This window comes from Notamacropus eugenii, chromosome 2 (assembly GCF_028372415.1).
Source record: "Notamacropus eugenii isolate mMacEug1 chromosome 2, mMacEug1.pri_v2, whole genome shotgun sequence".
Lineage (NCBI taxonomy): Eukaryota > Metazoa > Chordata > Mammalia > Diprotodontia > Macropodidae > Notamacropus > Notamacropus eugenii.
In genome coordinates, this window is record NC_092873.1 from 394,734,836 (window position 1) to 394,756,188 (window position 21,353).

The following is a 21,353-nucleotide window of genomic DNA, read 5'->3' on the forward strand; positions in this document are numbered from 1 at the left end:
TCCTCTATCTGTGTGAGAATATACAACAAACTTTCACCAAAGAACAACAACTTTCATCATGTACATCTCATAGCAAAAAGCAAATGGATCCTTCTTTCATGAACAACACAGAATATGGCTATTTCACATAATTCAGTCACGAATTGACTGGACTGCACCATATGTCCATTAGGCATTAGGTATTTCGGACAGACGTTCTAATGGATATGTTAATCATCAGTCCATTTCTATGCACTTATTAAGTTAGATCAGAAGGCCCTGTACACGGACCGTACTATGTTACTTCCCTAGAAAAATGCCTTTAGTAAGTTAAGATTATTTGAAGAAAGTTTCTATACCATTTGCAAAACTGTATTTGGAGACATAGCCCAATATGTTATCCAGTGTCCATTATGTAAGGATCCATGAATGTTATCAGTCAGATGACCTACATTTTAGGCTTAGTTTTATTATTTTTTGTTAATTTGGGCAAGTCACTTAATTTCTCTTAGAAACCTCAGTTTCCTCATACATAAAACAGATAATGCTTATACTACTTGCCTCACAGAGTTGTGGTGAAGAAAGCAATTATAAAATGCAAAACCATATATAGAGGGTATCCCAGAAGTCTCAGTGTGGTTTCAAGCTTTAAAAATTTCAGAAGCATACATTCTACAAATTAAACAAAAAATCCCAATTGAAAGTTTGCTTAAATTTCTTTTATACTTTGCTCAGGTTTGTCAATTCCAAATAATAAATTTTAGTTTTAACAATGCAGGGGCCTCCATCATTATGCACTGTGTATGCAATAGTTTTTGTATAACACTTTCTCAGACTGGTGGATCTGAGGAGATATCCTCTTTTTTGGCCATCTCAGTCACCTGACCTATTTCATTAGACTTTTGCATGTGGAGTCATATATGCATAAAAATTCATTCTCTGTATGTTCTTAAGCTTAGGATTACAAATATAATCCTTTCAGTCACTGAAGAACAGCTGATCATAATTTTTTACTAAGTTAGAAAATCAAATGGAGTGATATATAGCCTAAGAATTAAATTAGAAATATCAATATTTTAAAATTTTAAGTACTTAACCTTTCAAATGTTTGTAACATTTATGCTTCCTAAATTTATTAAAGCTTAAAACTAAGATTTCTGGGATAGCCTGTACAAATTTAAGTTATTATTATTTATGTGACAACGCCTTCTAAGACAAGATAACAGGAAAAAGACTATTTCTCTCCAGATGAATTTAGATGGTTCTTTTTCATCAGGTAAGAATTATATAACCTAGCATGCTTCCCTTTTCATCTTAGCTACCAGAAAGTTCAGAGACGAACTTATTTTTTAATTGATATATAACATCTTAAATGTCTCATACACCCATTTTCCAGCTTTTTAATTGTACTCCTATTTTCATTGTTAAATATCCCGTTTTGTAGGCATTAAATTTTTTTTAAACTATCTAAAAACATTTCAAGAAATAGATAGGGCATAGGTCATAAGGAAACAAAGAAAACATGTTAGTTCACCAAAGATATACCAGACATGTTTACATATCATAAAACTATAGAGTGGAAAGAGTTATTGACCTGAAGTTATGAGAAATAGATTCAAAATCTAATACTGCAACTTAATACCAGTGTGACCTTGGGCAAGTCAATTATCCTCAGTCAATCTCAGTTTCCTGTCATAAAATAAAGATGATACCTATACTCCCTAACTCAAAACTTTACTATAAGAAAAGGACTATCTAAATTTCATCCATTATTGTCATTATTATTCTCAATCACTTTATACTTTTTATAGTTTAATGGATCTGAGATCTTACTAGTATGCAAAATTTCTGCAATAATGAAGGTCATAACCCATCCAGGATGTCTCATCCTTAATTTTTTTTGTCCATGTACTCATAAATCCGATCATACTGGGTATACTGTTTGCCATTATAGGTTCTACCCTCCCCTGCTCTAAATAAATTCTGGTTAAAAAAAAAAGGTATAGTGGTTTAAAGAAAATTAAAATATCCTCAAAGGAAAAACAATTTAAATCAAATTTTAGTCTTTTTTTTCCACATCAGATACTTAATGAAGTCACAAACAAGTGACTGTCTATATCCCAACATATTTATATAGTCATTGTATTACTAAATTGTGCCATAGCAATAATGCTCTAGGTGACCTCAGAAAGGAATGGATGCTAGCAGTATCCATTCTAGTAGATAACTAGTAGAGTTATCTTTTTTAAAATTTCCTGATTACTTCTGATTTCTTTATAGCACAAAGATGTTCAAGCCTTGGCCAATGGCTTACTTATTTCAATTAATATTTGATGTAAATATATTTAAAACAAAAGAATTTGGACAATCTCTCAGAATTGCCTGATAGCAAAATTACATAATTGAACAGATTTTTTTTTTTTACCTTGAAGTCCATTTAGGATAGAAGTAATTTCTACAGATTTAACTTGAACTTGTTCAGAATTTTTTGTTTCAGTATCCACTTTAGATACTATTTCAGGTGGTGTATTTGCTGGAAATGGTGATTTTGATAGGCGGCGAAGCTTACAGTTTTTTGGAGAGTATTTCTCATCTTTCTCTTTTTCTTTGTCCATTTTATTCTATGTGAAAAAGAAATATTTATTAGTCAAATTATGATTTATCTTATTCATAATTAACAATGCTGCAAACTATCTTAAAACTTTAGACTATTAGTTATTCAATTTAACTTTTAAAATAGAGAAAATAAAGAATATAGCAAATTTCAAAACAAGTTTTCAAAGCAAAATGTTGTCATGTAAGGAAAATAACTTTAATGGATAATAATAGATTTAAAAAATTGCTAGCCTGAACCTTAGCAATGATAGGTAGGCTTTTTGAACTTAGATAAACTGCCAAATTATGAGTATACTAGAGTCACAAAGCCTCCAACATAAAAATAAAATTAAGCTTAAATTAAGAACTTAAAAATAGTTTTATCCCAATTTTAAAGACACGTACTCTTATTGCTAAAACATGAGATAGGGAAGGGAAAACCTACTGTTTTCAGCTGATAAATGATTAGCACTGAAAATAAAAGATTTCTCCTAGAAAGTCAATAGTGTCTGGTATTCTTTGGTCTTTCATGTACAGCTTCATAAAAGATAAGAAACTTTTGAAATTTGTCATTTCAAATTAGGTGAGCGTCTGGTTAGAATCAATTTAAACTACTTTTTAACAATCACTCTTAGGGTATTGTTTCTAAATAATCTATGGAGACTGGAATTTCTAGAGTTGCTTAATGAAGAACTAAAAAACCATCTTAATTTATCTATACAGTTAGCACTCCAGATCTCAGAATGCAGACTGTCTGTGCCCTTTGTCCTTTTTCCTTCTGTAGATCTTTTCAGTACTTCAGTATTACTAATACTTGACAAACTAAGACTTCTTATTTCAATATAAACTAAAAGCAAAGATATTCTGCCCTAAGTTAAACTGGCTTCTGACTGCTGGTGATCAATAATAAATTACTATCTCATGACACCCAGAGTAAGGCATTATATAGTGCACTGGATTACAAGGCTCTAGCATATTCTTATTCTCCTAAAAGCTCTTACATACTCTAACCTCAGTACATTAAATAGCAATGTTTCTACACTTAGTAACATAGAAAGAATGAATATAGGCAGGGGCAAGGATTCATATCTGAAAGTCTCAATCACCCTCTGTGATAGATATACAAATATTTGTCTTCTAAGTAGTGGAAAAAAAAAAACCCTGGGTCTAACTTGACATTAAGATATAAGTAACTGATCACGTTTGGGAGCTACCTCTACTCTTTCAGGTCACTAAAGCACCAATTAACATACTAGAAGGCAATTTACCAAAAGGCCTAGTCTTTAAAGTGAGAAACTAATTACTTACTGCTGAATATTAAATTTGGAAAGAAATCATCAACAACTAAGGCAACAATAACATGGAATAACAATGGTACCCAAAGTTATTTTCAAGCCTATATTCAGATTCACAATTCAACCCAGTTCCTTTAAAAATCTAAAAGAACTCAGAATTATTCTACTTTATGTATGTCAGAAAGAGTAAATTTTAAACATAATTTTAAAAATGGGCTGTTATAAAAATATATCTTATAAAATGATAAATCTGACAGGAATATCTATTACCATATACATTTTACTATTGGAATTTGAAAGTATCCAGCAGTGCAGATAAAGACAAAGATATGTTGCTCTGCCATTTTTGCCTTTCTTTAACACTTGTATTCCAAAGTAAATAGGGATAATTTTATCTAATTTCAAGGCAACTGTCGTGGCTGCAAAAAACTTTCTGAGGATATTCAGTGGCCACTGAGGGGAAAGATAAGCAGGGGCAGCTGTCAGAGAAAAAAAAAAAAAGTAAAAAGATAGGTAAATCCTGAAGCTGCCTTTATATTCCATTTCTTCTTTTAAAGATCTTATGAATACTCCTTTCTCTAGGAATTCAGATAAAGGGAGCAGGTGAAGAGAAAGAATATGCATTGGGTTTGGAAAGAATTTGGTTTGTTTCCAATATGACTATATAAAATTAGCTAAAGAGAAACATAGCATTTTACAAAATACTGCATAGTCCATCAACATTAAGATACAAACCTATCATAAAAAAGTCAGGAAGCACAAAAATTTCTTTAAGTACTGCAATTAGTGGCAAAGCAAAATTAATCTGGAAAAAGCAGTTGCCTACCTTTATTTTCTTTCGATGTTTTATTTTTGGCACATTTTTGTCTGCAGGTCTTACTATCTTATCTGCTTTAATCCATTCATCATATCTAAAAAGTAAATGCAAATTGTTAGAAATACACAAAACCATATAGCACATTTACGATATCAGAAGAGAAACTAATAAGGAACAATCATAGTACACAGCTGAAAGACTGTCTAGTTGAACTGATTCACTCTAAAGGCCAGGAATTTTGAATTCCACAGAAATTTTGTGAGCCAGTGACATTGTTAGCATTAGATCCTACAGCAAAGTTTTCCAAGCCAAAATACCCTTGGCCTGGCTGCCCCACACTGTTTTTTTATCTTTCCCTATTAGAATGTAAATTCTTTGAGGACAGCTACTGTCTTTGCTTTTAATGCTTAGCATAATGTTTGACTCATAGTATGGGATAACAAATGTTTTTTGAATTTATTCATTAATTAATCCTACATCAAGCTTCTGGGTCCGCAGTCCAGTGCTCAGTCTACTACACCTTGTAACTAACAGTAGAAAAAGGAATTATGTATGATGAATGGTACAATTATTTACATACAGCATTAGAATAATGGTACCATATTGCCTTCTAAGATGTTACAGTCTTACCTCAAAGTATTTTAAAAACTGAAATCAAAACTTATTAAGTCTATATTTTTAAGAAAAAAAAAGTATAAATTAAAAATTCAAAAAATAAATAACTGCTGCTTTACCTAAAAATGAATACCAGTTCTCTACAACTAGATTTCCTTAAGATGGAGTTTACACACACACACACACCAGGAATTTGTTTCCCAAGTCCAAATATACTTTTCAGTTTTACACTTACATGTTAAAATAGCTGGTGGAATTGGATTTCTAAAGGAACTACCTACAAGGAAGTGGCTGTGCATCCTACTAGAGGAGGGACTAACAGCCACAATGAAATAATGATTTCTAAAATGGCTGATGTGAGTAAACCAGTAGTAGCACTTCAGTGTTTATGCAAAAGAAGTAAATAGGAATAGGGATTAAAATAATGAAAGTCCTCATATTAGTTACTGCCTCAGTAACTTGGTTAGTAGGTTATTTTTACTCTGTTAAGCTTGTTGAGAAATGGTGGCACCTCTTGGGCAGAATGCTCATATTTGTATAGGGCACTTGAGGACTCTCGAGTATGCGGCTATCCTCCTACGATAAATAACATAGTTATCTCTGACAGTCAGTGGTGATAGAGGGTGTAGGAATTATAACAAGGGGCCTGTAAATGAAAGGAGTAAAGAGGAGAGAAGTTTTCACATAGATTGACAGGTCCATAACTTCAGCTTCAAAGTGAGGTGGTAGAAAAAACACTGGATTTAGAGTCGAAAGGTTTAGAGAAACCACTTTGTCAGCCTGCAGCCATCCTAAGGGACTCACACGACTCACAAGTGAAAAAGAAAAAGTGAGACTACAAAAATGTATGTAAAGCTACCCTACTAAAACCTCAATTCTTATTCTTTGCTTATTACTGTTTTAGTTTCTCCATTAAGATTAAGTCTTCTGAAATTCATTCCACTAAAGTTCATTATACAAAAGAGGAAAAATGGTTGATTTTCTACCTAAAATTTGGAGGAAAAAAAATGGTAAAAATTACCATTGTAATGGCAATTACATGTAAATATAACTGATATATCTCAAAAGCAAATGATGTAAATGACATATCTCAAAAATTCAAAGTAAATTCCTGGAAGTTTATTTACATGAAAAAGCTAAAGAAAAAAATAAGAACGTAAAACATGTCACAACAGATTGCCCTTTCTTATTTAACTAGAGCTTGTCAATCACGTATTTACTTAATAATATACTGTGCAATTTTTACTACGTATTAGTATGAAAATCACTCAATGAATTTGGTTTTATGACCCAAATAAGATTTGGGCAACCATGAAATTGTAATGTATGGATCCGCTAGTTTTCAATTTATCTATAACTGTTACTATATCTAATGTACATTAAGCACAAAATTTTTTCAAAAGCTCCAAATTCATCTATTATAGTTATAATTAAAATATCGATTGGAACAAAAAAACTACAGACAAGTGGGACAGTTAACAATACTAGCTGTTGTTCTGTTGGACATGGCAATGGTTATTCTATCAATGTTCTATCAATAATCTATCAATGCAGCTTAACCCTAATGAAGATGCCACCTGATATATGCCCATTTAAAAATTTAAGAGGACTGGTCAGAACAAAGTATATCATGAGTAGCAAAGGGAAAAAGGTACTCAAATTTAAGGAATGATAGGGAAGACATACTCAACTGTAGAAATAATTGTGATAAATTTTAAGGAAATTAAATCTCTTCTGTATTCTTTTTCATCATCATTATATGACATCTTTAGAAATGTAGCAACATGAAAAAGATTCTCTATGTGATAGTATCAGAAATTCTTAACTTCATAGAATTGTAATACAAAATACTTTCTCTTTGTAAATACACATCCCTGTAAGTTTTTCTTGTCCAGGCTTTTACTAATATTTTCTATCTAGATATTTTCCAGCTCTTTTTCACATTTTTACATTTTATTATAAAACATGTATCATTTTTTAAAACCATAAAGTTATGGACTTGTGGATAATATATATTATTCTTGTTAGAAGATAACTGGAAAAAGGCTTTTCAGTTAAAACTGCGATGAAGCAACAAGATAGTAGTATATATTGTGGCCAAAAAAGAAGCTTAGAATAAACGTTAGCAAAAGTAGATCAGCAACTGAAAAGATCTTGTGAAAAATGTAAAGTATAAACATTTTCACCAATACATACTACAAAATTGACTGGGGTAAAAATACCGACTTTACAAAAAAGAAAATCTATATTATTCAAGAAAATACTTTTAGGGAAAATAAAATTATGGCAAAGTAGTTTATAACTCTGCATTATAAAAATTGCATTTTAAAACACATTTTGCCTATCAGCTAGACAATTAAAAAGTAAGGCCAGGTTTGCAGAAAGTATGAAAAGGCAAAAACATGCAGGAAAATCTTAATGTTTCTTGCACAATCAATGACTGTCAGAAAGACTTAGATACACTTAATTGATAATAGCACAAATGAAATTATAAAAACAGTACAGACAATATTAACAACCTTGATATAGTGATCAATACTTGACTATCTCAGCATCAAAGTATTAAGCAATGACTAAATGTGAATGGATATTTATAAGTAAAAGAAAACGCCATAGTATAATTCTTAGTTATCTGCTCAGAAAGAAGGTTTTTTGAGGAGGATGAGGACATTAAAAAAAGCAGGCTGCAGTCAATTTTAATTCAGGTATGGATAAACTCTGGCCTTGGGCAAAACATGTCATTTTTCTCCACCTTGTAAGAATACTGTCATTTGTGGGAGTAATTGAAATTATGTTTAAAATATACTTGAATGCAGAAGATTTTGATTCAATAGCCAGACACAAGGAAATGCTAGCAAGAATAAGAATGCTAACTCTAAATCCAGAATTTTAGTGTTTCTGAAAATGTGAAATCTATTAGATATTTTCAAAGTATATATTAATGACAAGTATTAAAGTATAGCCAGAAAGCAGATTTAGAACTAATTTAAACTTTAGCTGCATGCTCAATAACTTTTACAGTTGGTTTTGAAGACATACAAGTCTTGGTTTTCTGAGCAAATCATTATATTAGTGTTACACTTGAAAATTTACTGCCTGAAAAATATAAATTTTAAAATACATACATACACAGCTAAGCAAGTGTCAGTTATCAACCTAAGAGAGTAAATGAATTCAAAACCTATGTCTGAAATGTTTTAATGCATGCAGCTGATCATCACCAATTGCACAGTGCATAATTACAACTTATTGCAGGCATTGTCCAGACAGTCATTAAATAAAAATCTCACATCTTCACGTACATTAACTTTTTAAATTAGCTTTTTCAATTAACCCAAAACCCCTACTTTCAAAAGAGAAAAATAAAGCTACTGTAATAAATAACTACATAATCAAGCAAAACAAACTCCTGCATTGAGCACATTCAAAAATATCTGTCTGTCTGTCTGTCAATCTATCTATCTCAATCTGCCCTCTGAATCCATTACTCTCTGCCAGGATGTGGGTAGCATGTTTCATCAAGAGAACTGATTTAACTTTTAAACAACTTCCCTATAGTTTCTCAAACATAAATTCAGGATCTAAGAGAAGCTGAAATATTTTTCTCAGAAATTAATTGGACTGAAAAAAAAATTCTCCTAGAGGAATACAAAACACAAAAAAGAGGTTGTAAGAGGAAGAAAATTCAAAATAATAATGAAAAACAAGATTTTAAAAGAGTGACTTGTCAGTGGGAATTCAAATACATTTTGACAATATTCACCCACTTAAAAATGGCTTTTAAAAATCTTGCATTCAGGTTGCACATGAAATTTTGCTTATTTCCTCTGGGAAACATCAGAATTAATCTCAAGGAAAAAGCTTAATGCCTATCTTTACTTGCACTATAGCAGAAGTAAAAATTCTGATATTTCTAAGAAGTGGTAAGAAAACTGATGGTAAAATAACAACAAAAAACTAAGAGGGTTATAAATACTCTGGTATTTTACTGGATGTACAGGACAAATACCTACAAATCCTGCTACTTAAGAGGCTAGTGGATTAGCTAGTGGATTGCTTGAGCTCAGGAGTTCGGATTTTGAGTAGGGGTAAAGTGGATTGTGTTATCTAGAATAAGTCTCACCATTATGGTTAAGCCCTGAGGAAGAGGAATTAGGGTAGGAATGAGGGACAATAGGGGCCTCCAGACTGTTTAAAGAGAGATAAACTCGGGTCAGGTTGGAAATGGAGCAGATCAAAGCTGCCTTGCATCAGCTGAGGGTTTGGGACTGAGTGACCATACTACTTCCAACCTAGATGAGATAGGAAGACTCAGTCTCTACCTCTCCTCCTCTCAAAAAAGGAAAGAAAAGAAAGAAAATTTTGCATATTACTTTTAGCTCATGTAGCAATGATGATTATGATCATTAAAGGGAAAAAGAAATGGTGATATGTATGTTATAAATATCCAAAATGAATATTGCTAATAGATTTAAACAATGAGTGTATATTTGTATTAACTCATAAGCAAAATATGGCCTATTTGGAAACAAACTTCCCAAGTTCTAAATTGTCAATTGAGACCTAAGTGTAAAGAAAATTTTGAGGCAGGGTTTACAATAAAGCAATTAAGTTATTTTATGAATATAAAAACAACATCCACCTGAAAATCCAACCTCATATAAGATCAAAAGAAATAAATACAATACTTTTGTGGTAAAGAAAGTTTTATTGTTTTCATTATTTTAAAGCTCGTAAAGTCAAAAGCTATTTTAAAATATTAATTTTAATGTTTTTGTATTCATTTATCTTTAAGCTCTAAATCAAGTTTAAAGAAAGTAATGGTCCTATTGCTGCTAATGTTCCACCTGCAAATGAACCAATTCCCAGAGATGAACCTTTACATAAGGTAACTAACTGCATCATAGTATTTTCAAACTTAGATATGCTGTTAAGAGGCAACGAGGCAATTCAGTGGGTAGAGAACTGGACTTGTAGTCAGGAAGACCTGAGTTCAAATCCTACCTCAGACACTAGTTGTGTGACCCTGGGAAAGTCCCTTAGCCTCTATTAGCTGCAGTTTCCTTATCCATAAAATAGAAATAATAATATCACCTGCCTCAAAGGGCTGTTGTAAGGACTAAGTGAAATAATAAATGTAAAGTGCATGACAAACCTTGAAATGTTAGCTGCTATTATTATCTATTATTATAAGAGAACTAATGATCTGAAATACACTAGTAAGGTAGAAAACATGTTTAGAAGTTTAGATGGTTTAGAAAAGATAAAAAGGAAGCTGAGTTAACAGAGGAAATGCGAAGGGAAATAAATGGAATAGGCGACTGACAAAAGAAATGGATTGATAAAGGAGAAATAGTGCCAAAAAGTATTGCAGCCATTTTTTAAAGAAATCACATTAGATGGTCTTGGTTGCAGCTTAATAACTTGTTAAAAAACAGATCTGGATTTTGTATGAAGAAGCAGGTATTTCCAGGCTTCAGAGATTCTCAATGGCTTTTTTTGGCACCATGAAAATTGCTTAGCCTTCTCAAGAAGATGAAACAGATACCATTAACATAATTTGTACTTAATGGTATGATTTGTATAAAATGAATCATACTTTGTTACAACAAACACCACTAGAATACAAAGGTATACAAAGTCAAATTGCCTGAAGTATTAGATAATCTAGGACAAAAGGGAGGGAGAAAAATGAGGAGCAATACAAATTAGGAAAGCTAAGGAAAGCAAAGAATGAAGGAATTGAGTTGAGAAGTGATAAGCAAGGGGAGAAGAAAAGAAATATAATGACATGCTCAAATTATGTTCAAGAAAAGGAAAAATATCAGACAACATTTTTCTTTACTAAGAGGCAAAGGAAAAGAGCGTGTGTTTTGTATAGCATGTAAATGATTTGCAAATGGTGAAATCCTAGAGAGTTATAAATGTGAGCAATTATTACCATTATCACAAAAACCAACCCTCGCTTTTGGATTCCAATCAATCTCATTTTTTTCCCCACCAACAAAACTATCTATTTCTCCATGGATACAGGAGAGACTAAAGGACAAAGGGGACTCACTTAGTCAAGTTCCATACTTTGGATTTACAGAGTACTACATGCCTCTTGTTGGTTGTCTTTTCCTGTGTCTGTCACATCAACTAAAGTATGAGCTCCTTGAACATGGAGGTCACTTTCTATATTTCTTCTATTTTGTATTCATTTATATCCATACATTTCAGTAGTGATTTACAAACAAGCACTCAATAAATATTGGCTGATTGATGAAAAATGCATCCTTCATACAGGGATAGGAGCTATAGGTATAAAACAAATATTAAACATTAGACTTGGAGTCGGGAATACCGAGTTCAAATCCTGCCTCATTTCTTATTACCTGTGTGACCCCAAAGAAGTCATTTAACCTGAGTTTCAGTTTCCTCATTCATAAAATCGGGATGATAGTTAACACTTACCTTACAGGATTGTAGTGAAGAATAAAGGGTAATGTCTATAAAGCACACTGCAACTGAAAATGTTATATAGGGCAGCAAGGAGATACTGTATATAAAGCACCGGGCCTGGAGTCAGGAAGATCTCATTTCAAATTGGGCCTCAGACACTTACCAGCTGTGTGACTTTGGGTAAGTTACTTAAACTCTGTTTCAGTTTCAATGATAAGAGGGAATAATAAAACCACTTACCTCACAGACTGGTGATGATAACATGAGTTATTTTAAAGATGCCATGTAAAAATGCTTATTCTCTTCCCATTTCCCCTATTATTATCACTAGAATTCTTGAAAACCAACCTTGGCTTCTGAACTCAAATTAATCTCACATTTTTTTCTACAGAGAAGACCATCTATTTCTTTATATGAGACTAAAGATTACTAAGGATATCAAGTAATAAATGAATAAACTCAGTGAATTTGTTCAGGCCATAATGCATTTGGTTTCCAAAACGGCAAATAGTTTTTCAAAATTTCAATAAATTCTCCATTTTTTTGTGATTTGAGAAGGTGGTGCTAGAAGATAACTAAAAAGAGAAAGGGACTAATACGGAGGTGATGATAATGGTTATTATATTCCAATGATTTATTCCTTTCTTATCAGAAGGAATTTAAGGAAAATTTAAAAGTAATGGTAGTTCTGCAAGCATTGGTGACAATTAATAAGGGAATCAAAGCAATGTTAGAGGAAATCAGATGCAACAATAAAATGTTGTAATGGATGATCACATGATGTTTACCAGGGTTTTGAGTAAGGTGTCCTTGTTTAATAGAAAGAGCTGGAATTTGGCACTAGGAGACCTAGGTTCAAATTCCAGCACCAATACTAACTACTGTGTGAATGTGGTTAAGTCAGTTAACCTGACTTCAATCACTAGATTCTTTTTTTGGGGGGGGAGGGAGAGGACTCTTTTTTTTTTAAGTAAAACTCCATTATGTATAGCTTATTTTGAAGTATATATGAAATTTTACATTAAAGTACCAATACTGTCCAACTTGTTTGCTTCCTCTTCTGCATTTCCTTTTCCAATCTATGTTTTTAAAATGTTTTACTGACTCCTGTTTTCAAAAATACTTCTACTTCTTTAATTAGAGGATTGGTTGTAAGGGAAAGTACTTTAGAAAACAGTAAAGTGTTTTAGGAATGTGAATTACTAGTACTTCAGTTATTATTAACAACCATTAGGCTATAAAACTAATGGAATACATTAATAATTCATTAATATTACTAAAAATGCAAACAATCAAAAGGGGAAAACACATAGAAGGAAGGAATAATCAAAGAGTTTAAAGCTAAAAAAATTAAGAAATTATTTTAAATGAGAAAAAAAGCAACAAAGAAAGAAAAAATGAATCAGGAAAAGAATAGTAGCAACAGCAAGCAGGCACCAGTAGTTTAGATACATCTCATCTGCATAACTTTTCTGTCACTATGTTATTAATTTAAATTTTTTTGCTTTCATTTCTTTTTAAGCTCTAAATCAAGTTTGGTTTTTTTTTTAAATTATGGTCCTATTGCTGCAAATGTTCCATCTGCAACTGAACCAATTTCCAGAGATGAACTTTTACAGAGATAACTTTAATTGCATTATACTATTTTCAAACTTAGATATGCTGTTAAGAGGCAGCTAGGCAATTCACTAGTGACAGATAGACTACTTTGTCATACAGTTCAATTAATACAAAGATAGGATTTGTGACTGTTCAGTCATTTCAAGTGTATCCGAGTCTTCGTGACCTCATATGGAGTGGTTTTTTTCTTAGCAGAGATACCGCAGTGGTATGCCATTTCCTTCTACAGCTTATTTTACTGATAAAGAATCTGAGGCCAACAGGGTTAAAGTGACTTGCCCAAGATCACATAGCTAGTAAGTGTCTGAGGCCAGATTTGAACTCAAGATGAATGAGCCTTCCTGACTCCAGCCCAGTACTCTATCTATTAATAACTTCTATTCAAGGTTAAGTGGAAAAGATTATTGGCCCACATACAATTATTCATGCTCTCAACTCCTTCCTACAGATAACTTAGAAGCTGGCTGTAGAGAAGTTAAAGTCATTCAAGGCTTTGATCATGTCCCTCTCTTGATGAAAACCTTTCAATGATTCCACTGTAAGACTAGGTTCAAACTCCTTATTCTACAGGTTAAGACTTTTCAACAGTTTTGCCCAATCTATCTTTCTATTTCTAGCCCTATTTTCTGCTATTCCCTTAAACCAAATTGTAACACATTTCGACCTAAACTGATATCTAGCCAAGGTGCTACCTTCTCGAATTCTGGAACCTCAGTACTTCCAAATGAATTAAAGAAAAATTTATTAAGCACCTGCTGTGTGCAAGTAACTGCTAGGTGCTAAGGTCCAAGGGCAGAAATCAGAGAGATCTTGCTCATAAGGAGCTTGTATTCTTTTGGAAGCAAACAATACCTAGACAGACAAGGAAATACAAATATACAAAGTAATTTGGGGAAGACTAGAAATAACTGTGAGGTTCAGAAATGATCTCATGTGGGACAGGGCAACTGAGCTGAATTCTGAAGAGATTCTAAGAGGTGGAAGTGAGGAGGGCCTTTGCAAAAGGAAGGAATAGGATATGATACATGGGGACCAGCAAGACCAGTCTGGCTTGAACATAGATTATATGAGTAATAACGTGGACCCAGATTTGAAGGACTTTTAAATGTCAAACAAATAAGTTTAGATTTTATCCTAGTGGCAAGAGGGAACCACTGTGACTTTTTAAGCAGGGGGAAGTGATCTGGTCCAACATATATTTTAGGAATACCCATTTGGTAGTAGGGAGTTCTCAGCTGGAGAAAGGGTAACTGGACAGGGAGACCAACTAGGGAATTATTTTAATAGCATAGGTGAGAGGTGATATGGGCCTGATGGAGGCTATGTGAAAGAAGGGAAGGGTACATTAGTGAAAAATGTTGGGGAGGTAGAACTGACAAAACTTGACAACTGATTGCATATGGAAGAGGGTGGAAATTAGGGGGTCAGGAGAGAAAGTGAAGGGTCAAGGATTATTAAGATGTTGTTAACCTGGATGCGAATGATGATGATGTTTTCAACATTAATATGGAAGCTATGAAGGGGGGAGGGTTGGAAGGGAGGAAGATCATGAGTTGCTTGAGATATGTTGAGTTTGAGATGAATATGGGATATTCAGGGAGAAATGTCCAAAAAGCTGTTTTAAGGAGAGAGTCCTAGCTATCCCTTACTAGCTCCATGAGAGCTGGGATGCTATTATTTTTCATTTTTATATCTTCAGTGCTAGTAGTGTCTTGTTAATAGTAGTCACTTAATAAACATTTAATTGAAACTGAAATTTCCTGTCAGAAATTCTTTTCCCACTCTTCCATCTGTCTAAATCACATCCAATTCAGATTATCACTTCTATGCAGATAATTCTGTTATATTTGTCCAGCCCTAACTTCTGTCCTTATCTTTAGTCTCACATCTCCAATAGGCCAGTGGACTAGACATCCCACAGACTCTTTAACTCAATATATCCAAAACTGAACTTAACTATTCTTCTCCCCAATTCTCCTTTCTTCCAAACTTCTGTATTACTGTGTAGGGTATAGAAATCCTCCCAATCATTCAGGCTCACAACCTAGCTATCATCCTCGATTCCATATTCTTCATCTACTATATTTAATCAGTGGCCAAGTTCTGTATATTTTTACCCTTATTACACCTCTCATATATGCCCCCTTATCTCCTCTGACACTTCTACCACACTGGTGCAAGCCCTCTTCACGTTATACCAAGAGGACAGCAACAGTCTGTTGGTTCACCTCCCTGCCACAAATTTCTCCCCACTCCAGCCCATCAGTTGTCAAACTGATCTTCCTCAAGCACAAGTCTGACCATGTCAAACTATTCCCCACCCTACCCCCAATTCAATAAAGTCCAATGGCTCCCTATTACTTCTAGGAACAAATATAAAATTCCCTATTTGGCCTTTAAAAGCCCCTTATAATGGGGCCCCTTCCTACTTTTCCAGTTTTTTGCACCTTATTCTCCAAATATACTTTGATCCAATGACACTGGACTGACTCTTGGCTGTTCCTCATGCAAGACACTCCATCTCATGACCTGGCATTTTCATGATCTGTCATACATGCCTAGAGTTCTCTCCTTCCTCATCACTACCTCATGGCTTCCCTTGCTTCCTTTGCATCTCAGGTAAGTATCATCTTCTGCAAGAAGACTTCCCCAGTTCTCAATCTTAGTGCCTTCTTTCTGAGATTATCTTCAGTTTATCCTGTATATATCTTTTTTGAATATAGCTGCTTGCACACTGGCTCTTCCATTAGACTGTGACTTCCTTAAGAACCAGGACTGATTTGTTTGTTTGTTTTGGGCTTTCTCTGTATCTCCAAAACTTAACATACTGCCTGCCACACAGCAGGCACTTCATAAAATGCCTACTGACTTGATCCACTTCCTCCAAGAAAACTTCTGTGATAATCTCAGCTAGAAATTATACTTTCCTTTGAATTTTCATAACTTTTATCAGTTGACTTCTATTGTTGGTTATCTTTATCTGTGTATGTCTTATCTCACAACTAGAATATAAGTTCCTTTAACTTAGGGGCCACTTATACTTCTTCATTGCATATAAGTTAGTCAATATATAATTGCTGATTGATTAAAATGCACATATTTCTATTAGTAGTAGTGGTAATAGTATGAAACAAATGTGTGTGTGTTCGTCCTTCATTGCTGAAGAAGACCATGCCATCAGAGAAATAATGACATGACTTGCACTTGAGTTTGTTTTGAGTGAGGGAGGACTGTGCAGGTCACCAGCCTCACTTTTCCTCCAGAGCCATCTGAATCCAGTGACCAGATATTCATCAGGATGACTGAAGATGACCCAGGATGAGGCAGTTGGGGTTAAGTGACTTGCCCAAGGTCACACAGCTAGTGAGTGTCAAGTATCTGAGGTGAGATCTGAACTCAGGTCCTCCTGACTCCTGCACTGGTGCTCTATCCACTGCACCACCTAGCTGCCCAAGAAACAAATATCAACTAAGAAGAGGACCATGTAAATAATATTACATATTTGACTATAATTCAAAATTGCTGTCAATATGCAACAGTCATGATTCTGACTGAAGCAGGATAGAGGAGGCAAACAATATATTTTAATTTTAACTTGGGTGAACTTTGTTTCTCTCATTGTTGTCTGGAACTGTGATTTCATTAGTACAGGGAAATGCTGGTATACACAGCCCCTTTCCATTAGCAGTAACTCCTCTAAAAGATAGAGTTCTTAAGTAACTCAGAGGTTAATTGACTTAACAAAAGTCACACAGCTAATGTGTGCTGGAAGCAGAATTTTAATAAAGAACTTCAAGTTACCCACTATACCATGTTGTCTCACTTTGTAAATTTTATAGGTAAGAAAATTTATTCTTTGAAAGGAGACAATTAATGAACCTTACTCTTACATAATTTGAAACACAACCTTTTTTTGTCCTTGTATTCTACTGCTCTAAAAAACAAGTATTTAAGTCAATCATCCTCAAGCCAACACTGGCAGATTTTAAACAATTTAGTTTAAAGTATAACCCATACTTGAAAGAAAGAATTTTAAATTCATTTCAAAGTTAAATGTTTTCAAAACTTAAAGTCTGGTTCTTGAATTCATGGTTAAATATCTGAAGAAAACTGGAAACAGAAAATGTTTTCTGACTTAATTGTTTAATGTGGCACAAGGGATGTGCTTCAAATGAGAAAAGGTCAGTGACTGACCATATGCCATATCTTACAACTGGAAAGTCTTATAATATTCTCCTGAAGGTACTCAAACATTCAGGTAAGTTTCTCATCCCCATAAAACATGTTGTTTCTATAGTGGTTCACTGAATTATAAATACACTTGAGAATATTTCCCCCTTTTTAAAGAGGACTATTTTAAATTCAACTCTTTCTAAGCAAAACAGTTCATATTTCACTACAGATAAACCAAACAGCCAATTTTAGCTAATAGTTTCAAACACTCTGCCAAAACTCTGATTATGAATGCTAACAGAGCAAAATGATTAAATCAAAGAATAATTTTCTCCCACCAACACTCTGGCAGAATTTCTATTTGCTAGTGATACAGTCAAAAGGGTGCAACAGAGGATAAGGGGCAGAGGGAAGATGTGGGAGATAGAAGTGCTGGACATTTGATTTCACTAGTATGCAAACTCCCTCTGCCAATGCAGATTGGCAACTCATACAACTCATTTGTAATTTACAGTCTTTAAGAGCTGCTTAGGACACTGAGAGATTAAATGACTTGCCCAGAATCATACAGTTAACACGTGTCAGTCAGAATTTTAACCTTCCTGATTGCAAGGTTAGCTATTTATCTATTATGTACTGCTGTTGCCTTTTTCACATTTTTAAGTCTTCAATAATGTTATTAGTAACCAATTTAACGTACATGGTCTGGTATTATATGGTTTAGAACATTCTAAAACATCTGATATGCCCAAACAAAATAATACTTTGTTATTACACTCACAAAGGATCAAACAGCCCTAATTTATATAGGTTTTATACAAAAATGCACCAAAGTTAGGTTAATTTATGGACTTTGAAATGCTATCTATAGTATTCAAAGTAAAATCACAAATCTTACAAACTGAAGAAAAGAAATATTTGCTATTTATACTCTGTATAAAAAACCTAACAGCTTTATCAGGCAAAAAATGGGCACAAATTAAAATGATAGCAATTAGTAAGTGTCAAAAGTTCCTTCCAGAAATTAGAAAAAAAAAATCTAGTCAGTCAGCTTGGAAAGCATGAAAAACACAATTAAATTTTCGAAAAACATATACTAATTACTCTTTGACTTTTCTATTTGGGTGCTACAAAATTATGATTCTTAGATAAGACAGAATCTCACAGATACATGAAATCTTACTCTGTAATCTATAACTAATATTTCTCTGTTCACATTAATACCATAACACCTTCAGTGAGACTCTAAATTGGAAGGAAAAGAGAAATATAATTTCTTATTTTATACTGTTCCTACTTCAAATAAGAAACTTCAAGAAAACACTAACCATCTACTTGTACCTTTACAGAATAGATCCATGTTTCTGATTTTCATCACTCTTTCCGTGTGAATTTATGAATACTGTCCTAGGCCCCCAAAATTGGGGGAAATTGAAAAATGGCTGGAGAGTTAATGAGATTTGTTACAGTCATCACTAGATATGCTTGAGAAAAGATGTGGCAAAAATCACAAAATCATATTTAATGTTATAGTCTAACTACTATTGCATGGAGGTATATGAATTTTTTCCAAATAAAATATGATGATAACCTATTTTGTCGAATCGTGAAAGATTTCTGTATGATGTTTGGAGAGCCATCTACCCAACGGTCCATTTTATTTTTCAAAAAAACCCATGACTTTAAAAAAAAAAATCTGGCTACTGAAAATGTCCTATCACCTTCTCAGTGATGAGTTACAATAAAAGGCTATCTTGCTGAATTCTGTCCCTACTTAAAAAAATCTCAAAAATACTCCAACCTTCTTTTCTATATTTTGGAACAAACTGCACATTTATTCCCCTTAGCTCACCACGTTTCCAAATCAAATTCGAGGACAAAATTTGAGTTGAAAAATTATTATATTAACCTTTCAACTGTTATTTTCAAAAAATCTGAGTATTATGATTCAATTAGTCAATGAATTAATATTTATAGATGGAGTATTAGAGATTATACCATGCACAGGTTAGAGAACCCCCTAAATCTTTTCCTTTCTTCACTAAATTTAAAACACATCAGATCAATGACAATGGAAACACAGTTTTTTACTGTAATTTGACCACTAGTGAAAATTTAGGATGGAGGCTGAGAAAAGAAAAGGTGGAATGCTTCAAAACTGGCTTAAGTGATTAGATAATAAACACCTGTGACTATCTGTATATGATACACTTAGCATTTTTTATTTCTGGTGGTTCAATTTAATCTTCCCAGTCAAACCCAGTATTTTATGAGAGAAGCTAGTTACAGTTTAATAGTCTTCATATGAAAAGTCCACTTTTTAAAAATGACTAATTACAAAAAATTGGTCAATATATTGTCATAACATCTATCTTTCAGCTCCCAATTATCTTCATGTAATGAAGTGTTTCAGAAACGAGACTTTCAGTGTAGGAAAAACATACTATTTAGACAGCATTAGGACAAGTGATGGCTGAATATTTGATTTATGTACAGTGTTGAACTGAAAAACTATTATCTCAATGTCATCTGAAACATGTTCCTGTACAACTAATGTGACTCTGTTATATCTGTGAATTGACGTAGGCACTTTAAATTCCGGAAATCTTCTTAGTTTGGAATGAGCAGAATGAATCCCAGACAATATTCTTGAGGTTTTCCTTAGCACTGGAGTTGCTATGGTATCCCAAGCATCAGGATGGATTGAAATTATAGTTTTCACAGAATGAGAAAAGTAAGTGGATTAGGCAGTGCCTCCAATCCTTTCCATTGTTGGAACATGACTGCAAAAACCTGCTTTTAAGAAGTTGAAAATTTTAGATGAGGTCTTCCTGGCAATACTGTCATTAGTCAGAAGCATACTCTACAAGGAAGTTAAATAAAAGAATGACAATCCTCTTTGAAATACCTCAGACAGGTACTGCTGACAATTTCTTTCTATATTTCTAAGAAGACAACATTTATAGTACTAGCTATATTCATGTTCCAAATACAATAACGGACATTCCAAGAAAAGTCCATTTGTTAAGCAGACAACTAAAGTGTCCGATCCTAAAATCTACTATGTCTATTTAAGTTTCATGAAGAATTTATTTGCATAAAGTTTGGCTACATCAGCTCAACAGACTACTCATTCATGATAAGAATTGTAGCACAACCCAAGACTGAATTTCAGTCTTGAAATCCTGTTCCCCAGGTCAGTGGCAGCTGAAAAGTGCCATCCAACTATTTCTTTGAGTAGAGTTGAATTCTTTCAGTTATGATGTTTGCCAGTGTAGGAGATGGTCCAAAGAAACTTCTGTTGCTGCTGAAATGAAGATATAATGCAAGGCCTGTTGATGAGGAGATAACTGGAGAATAAGGGCCTTCTTGAAGAAGGTAAAGTTTTCAGAATCTCATTCCTGACTATTGAACAAAATGTAATAAAGATGACTTAAGAAGACTACGAAGAAGATAATGCAGCAATGCAGTTGAATATGCAAAAAGCAGATGAACTGATAACTGGCTTGGAGACATTGAGAAGTTCTAAAGTCTTTAACATTTTAAAAAATATTATCTTCTATTACTGCACCAATAAAGTTGCTTTTCTAAAGCTATAGATGTTACCATAAAAATTGCCAAGACTTTATTTTTCTTTATGCTATAATCTAAGATGCAGCACTCAAAACATTAAGAACTATAGAAAGTCACTAAATGTGGAATTTACATGCTAAAAATCTAAGTATTTTTGATATGGTACAATGACCTTAATAGAGTATCAGCAAGCCTGTAATTCAACCATCAATTCGTGTTTAAAATACAAAAGTATTTTAGAA

At 33.3% G+C, this 21,353-nt stretch overlaps 1 protein-coding gene across 7 annotated transcripts in view; it reads right to left on the minus strand.

Moving 5' to 3' along the window:
• Positions 1-21,353, minus strand: part of ARID4B (AT-rich interaction domain 4B) — a 241,013-nt gene that overhangs the window by 33,947 nt on the left and 185,713 nt on the right. For all 7 annotated transcript variants that reach the window (XR_011975434.1, XM_072647526.1, XM_072647529.1 and 4 more), the window contains 2 exons: positions 4,696-4,780; positions 2,405-2,600 (listed from right to left, as the gene is read on the minus strand). Coding sequence is in view for 6 of the 7 variants with exons in the window: in XM_072647526.1 (XP_072503627.1) it covers positions 2,405-2,600; positions 4,696-4,780 (281 nt within the window). In the remaining variant the exon portion in view is untranslated. The remainder of the gene's footprint in view (positions 1-2,404; positions 2,601-4,695; positions 4,781-21,353) is intronic.